A 16446-nucleotide genomic window follows, 5' to 3' on the forward strand; every position below is an offset into this window, starting at 1 on the left:
ACACACACACACACACACACACACACCACAAGTCCACTCTTGGATAGGTACAAGAGTGCACACACACACACACACACACACACACACACAGGGTATATCTCGTCATGGGACAGCTTTGGCGGTCGGTGGCCGGATCTCGTTTTGTTACTTGGAAATATGACACGACATATCATTTTTGACTGGCCATTACTTTCGCAATTCAAACTTTGAATCGCAGCAAAACTATTCGCCGGTGGTCGGCGACTAATGAAAATTATTTACAGAGCCCCGCACAATGTGTGACAGTTCAGTCACGTTGAGCCACGTTGCTCAGTATGCGGCGGCGGGCCTTATGCATCGTATTCCATTGTATTCACTTAAGGTTGAGTTGACTGATTATGGCAAACTGTTTGGTTGAATAACTTTTACTGTACAGTATCACAAACAAATAGAATAGACCCAGTGGCAAACAATGTGGTCCATTACCACGATGAATTTCTAGTTTTTCTATTGTAGATTTTGAAAAATTAAGTGTAAAATGGACGTTTGGAGGCGACCACAGCTGTCATGAATGTAGCGCCCTTTCATACACTGGTGCGTATTTGTTGTTTTTGGAAAATTAAGGTAACGGTTACAAACCTGTTCTAGCCAGCAAGTGGGCAACAATTCAAATCTGGCGTGCTGGTACTAGAGATTCCAAAAGATCACACAGTCTTTCTTTTCTTTTTTTTTTTTTTTTTTTTGGTGGAGAAATTGGCGCACGTCACTCGCAGTGCGGCTGGATTCAATAAGACATGTTTGTGTCCTTTTGTCAAGCAACGGCATATGGCTACAGTGTGCATGCTTTGTTAGGCCTTCTGGGATGCGAACAATAGCCTGACCACTGAGACACATTGTGCCACCAAGGAGTCCTCCACATTGTGGTCCCGAAAGCAGCCAAAAACACATGAAATGTTTAATCCCTTCCAGATTTTTCCGGCGAAAAAACTAAAAGGCCTGGATGAGGGGGCGGGGGAAAGGTTAAGACAGTACCTGCGTTTGCCTTGCTCCGGAGGAGGAGGGGCGGAGGCGGCCCTGCAGTGCAGTTTGACGCTAGCGATGGATGAAGAAGGCGCCGGGATGGAGTAGACCCTCTGGACCACCACCACCACATCCTGGCCCACAGAACCGGCCTGGCCCAGGCCCTCGATAGCTTCCAGGAGAGAATGGCATTGCTTTGCCAGGACAGCTGAGCTACTCTCGCTAGAACCATCACAAGCAGCTACCTGAGCGTAATAAAGATGTGGAAATTGGACAAATGCTTTTTAGCGTATTTTACATAAGAGATTCGCCAAAAGCCCCATTTAGCGTTACGCGCACCTGTTCAGTATCAATTTCCTCTGCGACCCTGCAAACCTCCGGCATACCAAACATCCGACAAAGAGGGTACGGCGCAAGACGTTTGGCCGCAAACCGGCCTCTGGGCGGCGCATGGGCCGCTTTGGATGCAGAGTTGACTTTCTGGCTGAAGTGTGTGTTAAGAATAATATCACAGCCGAAGCTTTCCACAGAGAGACTTTGCCTGCAAAGAAATGAATGAGGTTTATCAGTTTTCATGAGCAACAGATTAAAAAAATACATAAAAACGGGGGGGAATAAGACTGCTGGAATGTCAGGGTTTCATGTCAAAGAGTGATATATGACATCTAGAAGTAAAGTTAAAATGCGGAACAGATGTATGCTCTTCGCCAATATGTTTTATACTTTTACAAAGCCTGTTTATTTTCTTTGAAACAATGCTCCGTTTGTGAGGAACATGCATTTGCGGGATGAGGAGCGCAACGCAGACCTTTAAAATGTGCTGTAAATTTTCACTGTTGCTCTTGACTCGTTGAGTGTTCTTGGAGAATTGGATGAGTGTAGTCAGTAACAAGGCAGGAACAAGATTTTGGATTGTCTATTCTGTTATTTATTCCTTTAAAGAGAAAGTCAACCCAAAAATTTTCTTGACAATATTATGTTCTATGTGGCCCCACTAGACTGAACACAGCATTCTGATTAAAACTGCGGGGAAGTCAACCCCCACATTTTCTTGACAATATGTTCCACGTGCCTCCACTAAACAAGGCATTCTGATTAATATTGCGTTGTGGAATATGAGTTAAGCAGTAAAATCCAACCGTTTTTGTCCATTTCAACTGAAAATGACATCGTGGCTCAGCTTCAGAAAACAGGTGAGCCGTGATTGGTTGTTACCTGAGCCATTTTCAGTCTGCAGAAAGAGACAAAATGGCCGCCCGTGAGATGCATCAAAAAAATAAATCGGTGGATTTTGCCGCTTAACTCATACTCCATAAACGCAATATTAATCAGAATGCATTGTTTAGACTAGTGGAGGCAAGTGGAACATATTGTCAAGAAAATTTGGGGGTTGGCTTCAACTTTAAGGAATGTTCAAGAGCTTCAGTATCCTATGGAATAACAATTCTCATCATGTAGGTGACCAGCCTGGTCATGCAATGTTGTGAGACAGCAGTGCGCTCTGCTCCGTTCTTCGAAGAAATGATCAGATAGCGATTGGAAGAACTACATACACAGCCACAATTATCTGTAACCTTCTCCTCATGATCACACACTGTCATGGGATGCTATGCCACTCCAATAATTGAAAACACATTTTGAGTTTCATTTCGTTGTTAGTAAAGAGTTACAAATGCATAAACTTTGTTTCATGTTGGTAATATTTCATATGCTACACTAATTGTGGCTGTCACCAACTACTACTGTAGATACAGTATGCAATTGGGCACAGCGACATTCAAATGCCTTCCAGATGTTACATCATCGGAAAAACACATCCACGCCGATGACACGAAAATGAAGCTCCACGCCATTCTTTGCCTTTACTTTTGAATTTAATTTGGGTGCATGTGCCGAAGTGGATATTCCTAAATTATTTCCAAAACTATTTCCAAAACAAATCCAAACAAACCTTTTTTGGTTTGGCCCTGTACATGTATACCTGAGAGGGCGAGTCAGCAGCACCTCTCCTGAGTATTAAGGAAACTTGAAAAACAGCCCTTATAATTACACAGCACATTGTTTATAGTAGTGCTGATTTACGACTAAGTCTTTCCACATGTGACATGAAGAACAGAATGGTGGATTATTGCTGAGTCAGCGCCAAGTGCACTCTGTGACTGGATCTGGCATGCGTGTTGCAGCATGTCTCTGACGTGGGTGCAAATAAGGCAGTACGACGACGCACAAGTACAAGGAGGTTTGTTTAGATGTGCACCACTGGAAAATATTATTCTCAAATCAGAAATGGAAATGCTGTGATTTGTGGTTTTTTTTTTTTTCTTCAAATTTCATCTTCAAGACAGTGCTATTGTACCGGTACTTGATTGAGTCTAAATTCACCCTGGCAATGGCTGCCACCAAGTACAACAAAGACAGTCAACGCTTCAGGCATGTACTGTATGCAACATTTAGCATGCATACTGTATCAATCACCCGTATACACTTGGACATAGGCCAGACTTAATTAGGGCGACAATTACAAGAGAGCTAGACAGCATTTGGAGGGCCACCAAGCACCATGAGTTGACTCAATCACTGACTAATGACTGCATGTTTGTCCTAGCAGGAATGTTAAAAGTCATTGTTGATACGCGTCCAATTAAAACTTCGGGGAAGGGAAAGAGCTGACAATGAAAATACATTTATATAATGAATACATTTCCTTTTATTTTTTTTCCCTTAATGTTAATAACTAAAATGAATTATAATGATGACTAACAATTACTTTGACCAAAAAAATATTCATTTACCTTTTTTTTTTTTTTTTTTAAACATATCGCTGGTGTTGGGCCAAAGCCTTGTACCTCCGAAATAGTAATTTTTCAGGAGAACCCAAAAATGGCAAGTTTGTTCACCCATTAGGATTGCATTGGGAAAGAGAACAAGCCATTATAAACACTTGAGATTGGTAGGAAAGATGGTACAGATTTTTGAAAAAGTATGAAATTCACCAAAATGTGACTGATGATGTTTTGACACCAGAGATATTTTTATTCTATTTAATAAAATCCGTTAAGAATACATTTTATGGCTTAATTCAAGTTTGTCAGGATGTTTTGTTTTGGGGTTTTTTTGTAATCAATTTTTAGGGAAGCTTCAACAGTTGAAAGCATGACTCCGCAGATGTAGTGACTGTAACAGCATAGATGCAAACAGTAGTTTACAAAAACACATTCAGTGTTGCTAGATTAGCGGTTTAGTGGCCGTAATTAACAACTTTTCTGATTTTTAAAACCATGATGCCTTTCATATGGCGTAAAAGCAGTGATTTATGTTGTTTTGTTGATTTATGTTTGAAACGCATGATCGTAGTTATGTAATTTTAAGCCGCAAACATTTTTTCCTTGCCTCACCTGTACAACTCTACATGGGAAAAGAGCATGGGAGAGATGGAGGGGATGAGGTATTTCACAACCGATACGGAGCAGCCGAGCCATGCAGTTTGACATCTTATATGATGTTAAACTGTTGAACATTTTAAAAGTTAGTTTAGGAATGTGTTTATGTACACGTTTTGACAAAAGCGATTGTTTTCTTTCAGTGAGAAAGTACTTAATTTCTTATCTCTTCAAAGGCTGTATTGTGCATCATGCTTTGACTCACAACAACACATGAAAGCATAAAATGTAAAAGTCATCCAAAACAAAGCCATTTTCATTTTGTCAAAACAATTACAGTGACCCTTTGGGGAGGAAATAGTTGGGAGGAACAACTACATCATTAAAATCAGAGCTGGTTTAGTCGGACTCACCGACGGACGGCCGTTTGAAATTAGAAACGGACCGGCCATAGACAGGTATTCACGCTGCAGACGGATGACGAATAACAGATAATAAATTTTTAGTAAAATGCCCAGCTCTGATAAAAATAAATAATTCACCAAATAAAATTGAGTTATAGTTTTATATATATGTATATTTTAAATGTCTTTAGATTTTTTAATAGCTATACATTATTAAAAAAAAATGTATAGATAGGGTATATTGTCTAGTATCCATTTTTCTATTATTAACATGTATACAAAGGGTATATTTTGTAGTATGCATTTTTCCCATTATGGGAAAGAAAAGCTAAATCTAAGAACGATATATTTTTTAAGGCCACTTGAACCAAATTTGAGACCTCTCATTCATTAAATATGACCATTAGGAGTAGGCCATAGAGTTTTAATATTTTGCACATTTATTTTGTTCTTTTAGCCTCCTCCAAATATGGAAGTGTCTCTCAACCTTCATTGAACCAAGGCACATATTTCACACCGGAAAAAATCTCACGGCACACAAATTAGCAAAACGATTCACAAAAAGTGGCTGTACCGGGTCATTATGTACCTTTTCTCATCTAGTGGAAGAACATTTTATTGTTTTGCCTATTACTATAAATAGTTGACATACATAAATTAACAAAACTTTTAAAAATTTTATTTGTAAATATATATTTTTTTGTCAAAATAAGTGACATTGGATCATTTCCCAGGGCACACCTGATGATCTCTCACGGCTTACTGTGACTCGGCACACCGGTTGAGAATCACTGAAATATGGTACCTTGTCTGGATATTAAAATGATTTTGACAAACAACTGAGGTAAACCCTCAATGAAATGTTATAAACGGATAGCAGTCAATATTTACCAAACATAGACTTCCGCTGCCTATCCAACAACCCTAGGTCACAGCAGTCATTGTATAAGAGTGTGATTAAGCATGACACCATTTATCATACTGAGCATTTGGCCAGAGATCAGTCATCGGCATCCACGTGCACTACGTGTATTATTGGAGCAGAATGTACAGTACTGTAGAGCGGAACAGGAAGAGGAAGTCGATTCCTCTTTGGGAACAGGTGAGTGGGCAGCTGACAGGTAAGGAGTGGCCGGCTACTGGCGTCACAGCGTGTAGGTGAATAATCCTCACAGGTATTTCCATTCCAACCGCAGCCCACTCAGGGGCAGGGAGCGGGTAGGTAGGGGCGGAGCCAGCCTATGCACAACACGATTGATGGGGGTGATAAACTCTCAGTGTCAAGCAGCAAGCTTGAAAAGAGAGATTTTACGAGACATACCGATGCCTTATTCGTGGGTTTTTTTCCACTGACAACAGTCTTAGTATCCAGGTGCTGTACAAAGCATTATTCTACATAGAAATAAGCTTTAGAGCATTTACGTCAATAATTTTTTTTTTTTTTTTTTTTTTAAAGTCTCATCGTGTGACTGGCCTGCTATTCCAACATGATTTACAAAAGCGAAAAAGTGAAAGGTGCTGAAGCCACCATGTGTTTCCAATCACTTTCTTTTGGCTCCCTCTCACACTCACGCTCCCTAAACGCTCCAGAAAATAATCGAGTGTTCCCCCCCCACACGCGCCCCCCAACCCCCCCAGCTTGCTGGAAATGACCTAACGACTGCCAGGAAGAGGAATGCGAAGCATTCCCTGGAGCTGTCCGTGACGTCAGCAGGTTGAGGAGGCCCCAGCGCTTCCGCCAGCCTGGATATTCCAGAGTGCACTCACAACTCCCAACAGCTGGAGTCCACCACTGCCTCAGCTCCCACTACAAAACAAGCCCCAAACATACATGTCCCCCGCCTATCTGGACTCCATGTGAGGGACTGTGAGGCACATCTGGGCCTTTGGTGCTGATATGGGGATGAACAGAGAAAAAAAAAAAAAGCAGTGCTTTACACTGAGGAGTCACAGCTGTTTTATCTAAGACTGGATTCGCACTGCAGGCCAAAGTATCCAAATCTGATTTAATGCCTATATCGGATTTTACGTACATTCAATTTCGATTTCCATGTACATTTCAAGTAACACACATCCCACATGAATTTGTTTACACTGACGAAACGCCCCTCAGCTTTAAGTTGGCCTGGGCTGACTCTTGCCCTCCATTAATTTAAATAAAAGGCATCGTCCACATTACTCCACTGGCTGCTGTCTGCCATTGTCATTAATTAATGATGAACACACCTCTAAGGTAACATAGAGCATTAGACCAATTTTGCACACTTTCACTCTAGTTTACCTTTACATCGGCTATTTTTGAGTTGACATGGGTCAAATGTGTATTTTCAGTGACATCAAGCTGAATTGCATCTACGTATGTTGAACGCACACTGGTAGATATCCGATATATTGTACATCTGATTTTTAGCCACATTTGGAAGCGTGTCGGAATTGTGTCATTGAATCATGCATCGTAAATACAACCTCAAAGTGTCCTTATTATAACAACTGGAAAACGAATGAATACTTCTGGCATCTTAATTATTATTTCAAGTCATGCCATGTATTTGTGCATAGATCCCGATGCCCCATGGTCAAACAACCGTCCCCCGCTCAATGTTTCTTGTTCCCCTTTTGTCCAGCATGTTGTTGGGAGTGAACTCTTTTGTTGCGCAATTGCCTCCAAGTGTCTTTTTTTTAACTGCTGCCCAGAAATGAATTTGTCCCACACACAAAAAAAAAAAAAAAAATCCAAAAGACGGAAACGCAGGAAAGTGTTTTTACTGAACATGCACTTTTCTGTCACGTTTGTGCAAGTTGTTCCTCTTATTTCAGCTCACAGAGTGTACTTTCTTCAACTGACACTGATATGTCGTCAATTTCAAACTAAATGCGTGTACTCGGACGTCAAATGTGTGATGGGCAATACTAACGGTCATGCTACGGCTAACGCAATGATAAAGAATTTACATAATACAAAGAAGACATGGTATGTGCAGGTTTAAGGAAGCCAAATTTAAGACTTTTTAAGACATTTTAGGGCCACATAAACCACATTTGAGGCCGTTTATTTAATAAACTGGACCGTTAGAGGTGGAGAGTAAGGGCTCAATATCATAACACAACATTTTACATACATGTTATATATTGCAGTCATTTATAATTATGACATCAATATTGGAAGAAAAATCAAATATAAAATGTGTGACTCAGAGAAATCCTGAATACAACTTAATGAAGTATAATATTTGCACAGTATCAGCTCTACTTGCCTTGATTTGGTGCAATCTGTGTTGTGTATTGCCCAGAGCAAAGGTTCAGCTACAGGCTAATGTCGTTAGTTATGAGTGATTGTTTTTGTCCTTTCTTGCGGGGTGTCTTCAAATGCTGCCAATGAGTGGTTTCACCTAAGAACTGCTCCTTCAAAAGTGTACCTGCCATGTTTCTTCAAGTGGAAATGCAACCACAAGCCAATTACGTACAATGTAGCGGAAAAGGGCAACGGTGCTCTTAAAATGTTTTTTTTCTTCTTTTGAATCAGGCCCTTTGAGAGATTCAACCTGTGGCTCAAGTGTTTATTGCTTTGCATGTTAGAACCCATTAGTCTTTTTATGGCTGAGGCTTTTATTATAATGAGTCTTTATTTTTCTGCTGGCATAAGTACATGGCCTTGGATTTATTTTGTAGGTATGTGGCATAAAGCACATTGGGAAGGTTGTCTGTAAAAATAAATAAATGAAATTTTGTAAAAATATCATTTACTTCAACTGGATTAATGGCGCAAGATTCAAGTGACACATTAGATACATCCTGGCGGCGTGAACGGGGCGAGGGAAAAAAAATGAATGATGAAATGGGACATTTTCAGATCGCAATCAGGTCTTTTTCAAATCTGGATAAAAATCTCAAATGTATTCGGTGTATGCAGCAAAAACACACAGGTCACGATGTACGTGTTAAATGTCATCTTAACGTCAGTGAAATACGCCAAATGGTGATCTATATCCAAGTCTGCTTAAACAACTAATAAATACATTTAATGTAAATGCAAACTACAGCAATAGCATAGACAATTAAATATGATCTAAAAAGCCTACATTAAATGTGCGTCTAACATTAAATAAGAAAATTATTTGCAGAGAGCAGTAAATGGAGTTAATGTGGAGGCTAGGACGACTTAGCCCAAGCCAACTAAATGATTTGTAATGTTGAATATTTGTATTTATTTATGCATTATTGTTAACTTTTGTGTTGTCACTGCCTACTGTCGACGCTCGGGGCGTTATGCGCACTTTGGACATCTGCCCATGCGGGGTGTTTCACGTGTTTGCGTCACTTCAATGTACATGGAAATACCAACCACTCAAAATAAATAAATAAGAATCAGATACTGTATATAGGTATGTATTCAATCAAAACTGGCAAAACTTAGGAGTCTTTTTATGGGCGAGGCTTTTATTATAGTGAGTTGTTTATTTCTACGCTGGCACAAGTGAGCCGTTTTGATGCATTTTATGTAACCTCGTCTGCACTTGAGCAACGGCAACAACCGGCCCTGTCTTGAAACCTAATTGGAATGGAACTCTATTTATTCATGTCTAATTTAACACGGTGAATAAGCAATTAATACAGTAAGGCCAGTGGTGACCTTAGACGTTGGCAATTACTTTCAATGAATACGTGCTCTCCTCTCACCATGGTGGGTATATGCGGATTATGTCCGAGGGCGTCGGGCTGAGCTGGACAGCAGTCTCCCGGCAGAGCAACACGAGCACATGCGGGTTGGCGGGACCAGGCGGCGGGTGGTGCTGGCAGCGCACCAGTTGCGCGCCGCACTCCTCCTGAACCTCCAGCACCTCCAGCACCAGTACGCCGGGCCTGTCCGCTGGAGAGCGGAGCAACAACAACACAGATGTTGAGTGTGTGCGTGCCTATGTGTGCGCACGGTCAACTCGCTGAAGGACTCATTAGCGTTGGTTGTGCACTTTTAGATTCGATCATTCACCGCCGATAACAGAGAGGCTGTCATTGTGAGTAGTTGATTTATAATGCAGTACTTTTGAGCCCACTGTGACTGACTTGTTTGTTGACAGAGATAATACAGAAGAGTCACTCCAAAAAAAAAAAAAAAAAAAATGCCTCTGAGCGGCCAAATCAAAAAGAAAGCAACTTGGCTCTGCGCGCGCACTTTGGGGTAAAGTTGATTGCGCTGGATTGTGAAATGGCAGACTGTCAGCTTGAACACAATACGGCTTTGTGAGATTTAATGATTCCCTGAGCGTGGCCGGAGGGGGTATTTTAGTGTGATACGTTTAAACGATATCAAAGAGTTCACAAGAGAGCTATTATTATTACATTTTTCAACGTGCATTTGTCAAAACACGGGCTGCATTTTTTGCTCTGTTTATCCAATCCCACATGGAAAGCACGTCAGAATAATCTAACCTCCACTGAGTCGTAACAAAAGAATTGGGTCAGGAGGAAATAAAAGGTGCAGGAAATTTAAGCCAAGGCACTTCATTTAAATATTGCCAGGTTTATATAATGCGATTAAAACAATAGGCATGATTGACACTGTCCGTGACGTATTAATCAAATATGTTTAGTGTTGTGGTTTTAGTTTGCAACAATGTCAGGCTGCACAGCATCACATTTAAAGGTGTTCCTCATATGTTGCCACTCATATGCAGACAAAGCAACCCAAATTTTAGAAACAGCTTTGAGGACGGTGCAGGGTCAGTAACAATCGTGATAAACTGATAAATCTCATTCTATGAGGCCTGTGTACCCGCTGTGTTAAGACTAATCGAAGCCAACAAGTGCCCCGTTTTTTTCCACGATCAACTGTCAACTATGAGCTACTCTTTGTAGACAGCGAGCGGTAATTGGGTACACCGCGGAAAGGAAAACAAGAAGTAGGCAGACAGTTTCCTGCAAGTAACCTATAGTGAGTTCAGAGTTCAAAGCATACTTCCTCAGTGTGGTCTCTCTAAACGCTCACCTATAAGAATCAAACAAACAAACAAAAACAGACTTTACAATGTTAGATCAAGTGTAAAAAATATTGCAGTGTTAGTTCATTATTGAATCCTGGATTCATGTTTTAAGATTTGATTAGTAGTTTTGAACCATCCTGCTGATGGATGGAAAAACGCAAGAACATGAATGTATTTTATCGCTTATTTTTCCTCGCAGAGCTCTTGCAAGACTGCAGCACCAGAGCTGTGACAGGAGATCCGACATTCATTTGCCTTTTACACAGAAACCAGCCAAGGTGTTATACTGCCGTGTGCGCCGCAATCAGATAATAAGATGGCGTTAGCGCCTGTGTCTGCAAATTGCAGCATTTATTGACAAAACTGTTAGTCAATGCCTTGTGTAACTGAAATCAACAAGCGCTTTTTCAGGCTTTGGAGGTGATATACGAGGCTGGATGGTAGCTGCGTGAAAGTGAATGGCAAAAAGTCAGGTCTGAAGTTTAACACCAAGGACTCACTTCCCAAGCGGTTGTGTTGTGAAAGCAACAAGCCAACAAATAGACAAACAGTTTTTTTTTCCCCCTGTTGCTGTTCTGTGTGATGGGAATCAATAGATAATGGGGGATTGAATTTGCAAATTTAATGTAGTATTTTCCTGTGGTATCAAGACGCAGAACAGAGGAGGGATGACAGCTGTGTGAAAGGGACTTGTGAAAATCTAGGATGGGGGTGTCAACTTTAACACCAGTCACTCATTTCTCCCACACTGTGTTGAAAGCAAATGCTGACGTTAGACAATTTTTGCTCATTAAAGTAGTGCATGTTCCATGGCGCTGTTCTGCGTGAAAGGCACCGACAGAAACAGGGAGGTTGAAGTTGAGCCGCAAATTTCCTGACTTTCGGGGGAAGTATCGGAAGCTTAAACGAAGGCCGTGTGTGAAAGGGAATACTCGCTTCTCCCACCTGCTGACATCATGCATTTAATTATCTGATTGCGCGATGCCATGTCACTGTGTGAAATTGCACACAGCTGTAATTGGTGGATTCTGTTTAAAAGCAAAGGCCTATTGTAATCCATGACAGCTCTACAGTAGTGTTATGTTTCCGCAGTCCCAATATTGCTCAAACTCAGAGTAAATTGCTAAAATGTGAAAGGGGCTATGAGCACCTTCAGTTTCTGTCCAGTTGTCCGACGTGGAGCGGTGCCTCCAGAAGCTCACAGCTGATCTCTGTCTGCAGTTAAGCCGATTCAGCCTCTCTGCAAGGCCCCCACTATTCAACATACACACACAGATGGTGAAGTGTGATAGGTTCAAGAAAATTCTCAGTAAGCCGACAAACCACAGATGAAGATGATCTTAACGATGCCGGTGACCTTTAAGGCAGGTGTTTTTTTTGTTTTTTTTTCATCAAAATGTGGAAACATCACCTTCATGTCGGCATGATGTCTTTTGAACAAATGCACTTGCTTACTTTCTTTCCACCGTTTATGAAGTCATCAAACACGTTTGAATGGATCTGCTATTGACTAAGAAGTTATTGAAGTACGGCGAAATGTGCCGCCACACTGACATCCCATCCCTTTAAATATAATATTTCTAAAACTTCCTTCTCACCTTTGAAACTTCCTTTTCTTTTTGGCTGAATCTTCGGGGGTCTTTGACTGCTTGTCAAATGGCTTCTTAGGCGTCTGTGGCATGGCATGAAGATATCGGACCCATTTGCTGACAGAACTTTTGCTGCCCTCGCCATTGCCGCCTTGATGGCTTTCGGCGTCTTGTGAGCTCATGGTCAACGTGTCACCGTCAGTCTCTCCGTCGGATGCATAGCCTGAGATGTCCAACTGCGTTATGCATGGGGAAAAGAAATAATTATTAACCCAACTCACTTATTGCGTACATAAACTCGTGTAAGAAGGGAATAATAACAATAATAATAATAATAATAATGGTATTAATCATAATAATAATAATGAGTAAACATTCTATCTAGTTGGGGAAGTCAACCCATGCATATTTTTTTTCAGACTATGTTCTACGCAGGCCCACTAGTTGAGACAAGTCATTCGGATTAATATTGCGTTTGTGGAATATGAGTTAAGCCGCAATATTCATCCGCTTTCAGCCATCTCAGGGGGCGGCCAATTTGTCACTTCTGTCAACGGTAAATGATATCACAGTCGCTCAGGGCTCAGGTAACAACTAATCACAGCTCACCTGTTTTCTGAAGCTGAGCCATGGCCCAATTAGTTAGCTGAATGAAAGGGCTACTGGAATAAGGAAAGCAAAATAAGCAGTCAGACCCAACTTGTAAGCTGCTTCAATTGGCTGCTATGAGAAAGGAAATAAATCATTTAAGCCCAACTACGTAGATGCCTAAATGGGCTTCAGCAAGAATGGTAACAAAATAAACATTCAGGTCTCAATTAGTTGGCGGCTTAACTGTAATACGAGAAACAGACATTCAAGCCCAACTAGTTAGCTGCCTAAATGGGGAGGAAAAAACAAATAGTAAACAGTGAGCCATAACCAAATGGCTACAAAAAAGTTAACTTTATGTACTTGAGCATTATTTTTTCTAATCATGACTCCTCATATGGTTTCTCTGTGCCTTGCCATGTCTTTTTTTTTTAACAGTTTATCAGGTGTGTGTGTGTGAGTGCTAGTGTGCTTGTGGATATATGTCTTCTTGTATGTTGGGAGGGAGGGAGGGAGTGGGTCTTCTTTTTATGTTGTATTTTGGATGTTTTTATTGCAAAGCACTTTGAGTTGCATTGTTATGTATGAAAAGTGATATATAAATAAAATTTGATTTGGAGGATTTTTTTATTTTCATGCATACAAAACTGAAGATTCATTGCATTTTTTTATTAAATCAATACTGTAATGAGAAATATGCACTGTAAGGTTATGGCGTGCTACATAATTCTCAAGCCATTTTTTTGTCTTTTTTTTTTTTTTTTTTTGCTGCGTCACGAGTCATTGCAACTGATGCAATCAGATCTCATGGAAAAATCCACATGAAACCTGAGCTTCTGTCATGTGTAGACAAGACCAGCATACCAAGCTCTCCCATTTGAATCAACTTGACCCTGCTGGGCCGGGCGCCAGGCGACGTCACACCATAGCCGCAGTGTGAGAGAGAGAGGCCACAGTGTGAATGAGTGAGTGAGTGAGTGAGTGAGTGAGTGGGAGGGAGAGAGGGAGAGAAAGAGAGAGAGAGAGCGCGGAACACTGTGTTCCTGGCCCCAATTCAAAAATGCCTTTTAACCCAACGCTGAAAGCATTCAGAGTACTCCGTGTGAGCGTCCACGAGCAACTTCTCTTGAACAAACAGTAGTAAAAAAAAAAAAAGAGATGTTTATAGGCTTGCTCTGACAATGTGGCCCCAGTCCAGCCATGTGGGGCGGAGGTTAATGAACCTTAAGAGTGGCCGGCTTTAGGGGGTTTGGAGCGAGCGAGCGAGCGAGCCTCATCTGGGAAGCGGTCCTTGAAACAAAACACTGCCCTCGCAGCTCCTCCTATGTACTTCCAGCGCAAGTACAACAACACAAATCTGGCAGGCTGTGCTCCAGTGAGTCAGCCGCGCATTTATCTGGAATCATAAACTTTTGGGACCTGGACCTGTCCGTCTGGATCCCGTTAGATCCGGTTTGATTTAGGATTGGCTGAGACTGTGTGAGCTTTCCAGTAAGGACTGGAACTATATGTGAGGCAAACAGCTGTGTTGTGCTGTCTTATTGGAATCCACAAAGAAAGACAATGAAAAAACAACGTGGTGGTTCAAAGCATCATCATGACATCAGCCGACCTTGAGAGTTCAGATCTGTGAGCATCTTCAAGGTAAAAAGGCGATTTGTCTAATAGCACAGAAGGCTAACGATGATGGGAAAGAGAAAAAGTGTAATCCACTTTTCCACAGAAGCGGAAATGGACCCTACTTTGACACAATAAATGGTGTGAATTTTCAATCCCATAATAAATATATTGTGATGTGACATCCACAATTCAATAGGAAAAGAAAAAAAATATGTTAGGGTGAAAAAGCCAACATTTTCCTGCCTCAATGGGCTGCTGTGGGGGGATCTGAACATTCAGACCCAACTAGTTAGATGCTGCTCTAGGAAGGACTGAAAAAGTAAAGGCAGTCGTCATGTGTGCAAAACCTTTAGGTATGTAAGAAATTCTACTTCCGTTTTTTTGGGGTTTTTTTTCTTTTTAGACAGCGATAGTTTGAACCTGGAACAAATTTATTATTTCCCCAGGGGAAATTTATTTTGAATTTAGAACTACCAACGTCATGGAAAAATTGTGTTTGACTATGGAGGTTCCACTGTATACACAACCTAAATATTTTTACCACTTGTGTTACTCTTGTTTTTAAAATTGTATATACTTGTGTATGTAGATGTGTACACACTTTTGACTGCACTTCCTTCGCTACAGTTTAAAATAATGGAGTGTCCTGACAGAGGCCTACAAATAAATAAAAAAAAGACTTCTTGAGGAGCAGTAGATTCAGGAAAATCTATATCTTCTTCCTTGAAGGTCTGTGACCGCACATCTCCAGATACCATGATCTTTAATTTCACTTGACCCCATAGAGCTGATAACAGCAAAAATTAAGTGTGACAAGAGGAAGTAGCCGGCTCTGTGGGAGGGATGCTAATCTGTTGATGCGTTTCCTTTCAACAAACTTGAGAACTTCCTCACAAGACTTTGACTGAAAACTGTCCAGTCCGCCAAAATAGCTTGTCCACATGTATTTCTGCGGACAAAACGAGGAAGACGATAACAGAGGAGAGTGGAAGCAACACCACCAAGGCAGAATTGATGGCAAGGAGCCTTCAAAGTTCAAATTCAACAAACAACCACAGAACATCACTAATTTGTCCCAATCCGGCGCACCAATTACCTGAAACTACAAAAACACTGTGTGCGGTCGTGAGCTGGTGCACGCCACTCCTTGCACATTCCCTCCATGCCAACCCAGCCTTTCACAAACACTGCACCTGAGAACAAGCAAAGCCTCCAGCACTGAGGCTTGACGCCACCGACATATACAGTGCATATAGATACTAGTAAACACAGCCCTGTTAAAATACAAGATGAAGAAGAGGATATGACAAATCATTTGACACCATTTGTAATATGAAAAATTAAAGTGCAAAATAGACAAATAGGTTGAGCAAAAGCCAACTTGTTTACTGCTTTAATAGGTTGCTGTAATTAGGGAACCAATCTAATCATTCAGACCAACCTATTTATCGGCATATGCAGACCCGACTAGTTATCTGCCGAAAATGGGCTGCCATAAGTTGTAATGTGGAGCACTACTCGCATCCTGTGAAACTTCAGCTCAGTGAGCAGCAAGCCTTCACTTCACGTGTGTTTTGCTTTTTGGGCGGGGCTTTTTGTGTGTGCTTTTGTGACAAAGAACCCAAACCAAATAGTAAAAATTGAAAACCAGTTAGTTAGCTCCACAAATGGGCCGTCTTCAAAATGGACAATACATACTGTACATCGTAAAAATTCAGACGCAACTAGCTATCTGCTAAAATGGACTGCTGCAATAATGGAAACAAGATAAACATTCAGGCGCAAATACTGTACTTATATGCATAAATGGGCTATTATAGTAAGGGGACCAGATAGTGAACATTCAGTCCCTGCTAGTTAGCAGCTAAAATGGGCAGCTGTGCTA

At 41.1% G+C, this 16446-nt stretch overlaps 1 protein-coding gene across 2 annotated transcripts in view; it reads right to left on the bottom strand.

Moving 5' to 3' along the window:
- Positions 1-16446, bottom strand: part of spidr (scaffold protein involved in DNA repair) — a 40828-nt gene that overhangs the window by 20324 nt on the left and 4058 nt on the right. For both annotated transcript variants that reach the window (XM_086042058.1, XM_086042057.1), the window contains exons 6-10: positions 12360-12586; positions 11912-12015; positions 9461-9650; positions 1339-1540; positions 1012-1244 (exon numbers count right to left, since the gene is read on the bottom strand). In XM_086042058.1, the coding sequence (XP_085898184.1) occupies positions 1012-1244; positions 1339-1540; positions 9461-9650; positions 11912-12015; positions 12360-12586 (956 nt within the window). The remainder of the gene's footprint in view (positions 1-1011; positions 1245-1338; positions 1541-9460; positions 9651-11911; positions 12016-12359; positions 12587-16446) is intronic.

This window comes from Filicampus tigris, chromosome 10, assembly GCF_054856515.1.
Source record: "Filicampus tigris isolate MCC_2025a chromosome 10, RoL_Ftig_1.0, whole genome shotgun sequence".
NCBI lineage: Eukaryota > Metazoa > Chordata > Actinopteri > Syngnathiformes > Syngnathidae > Filicampus > Filicampus tigris.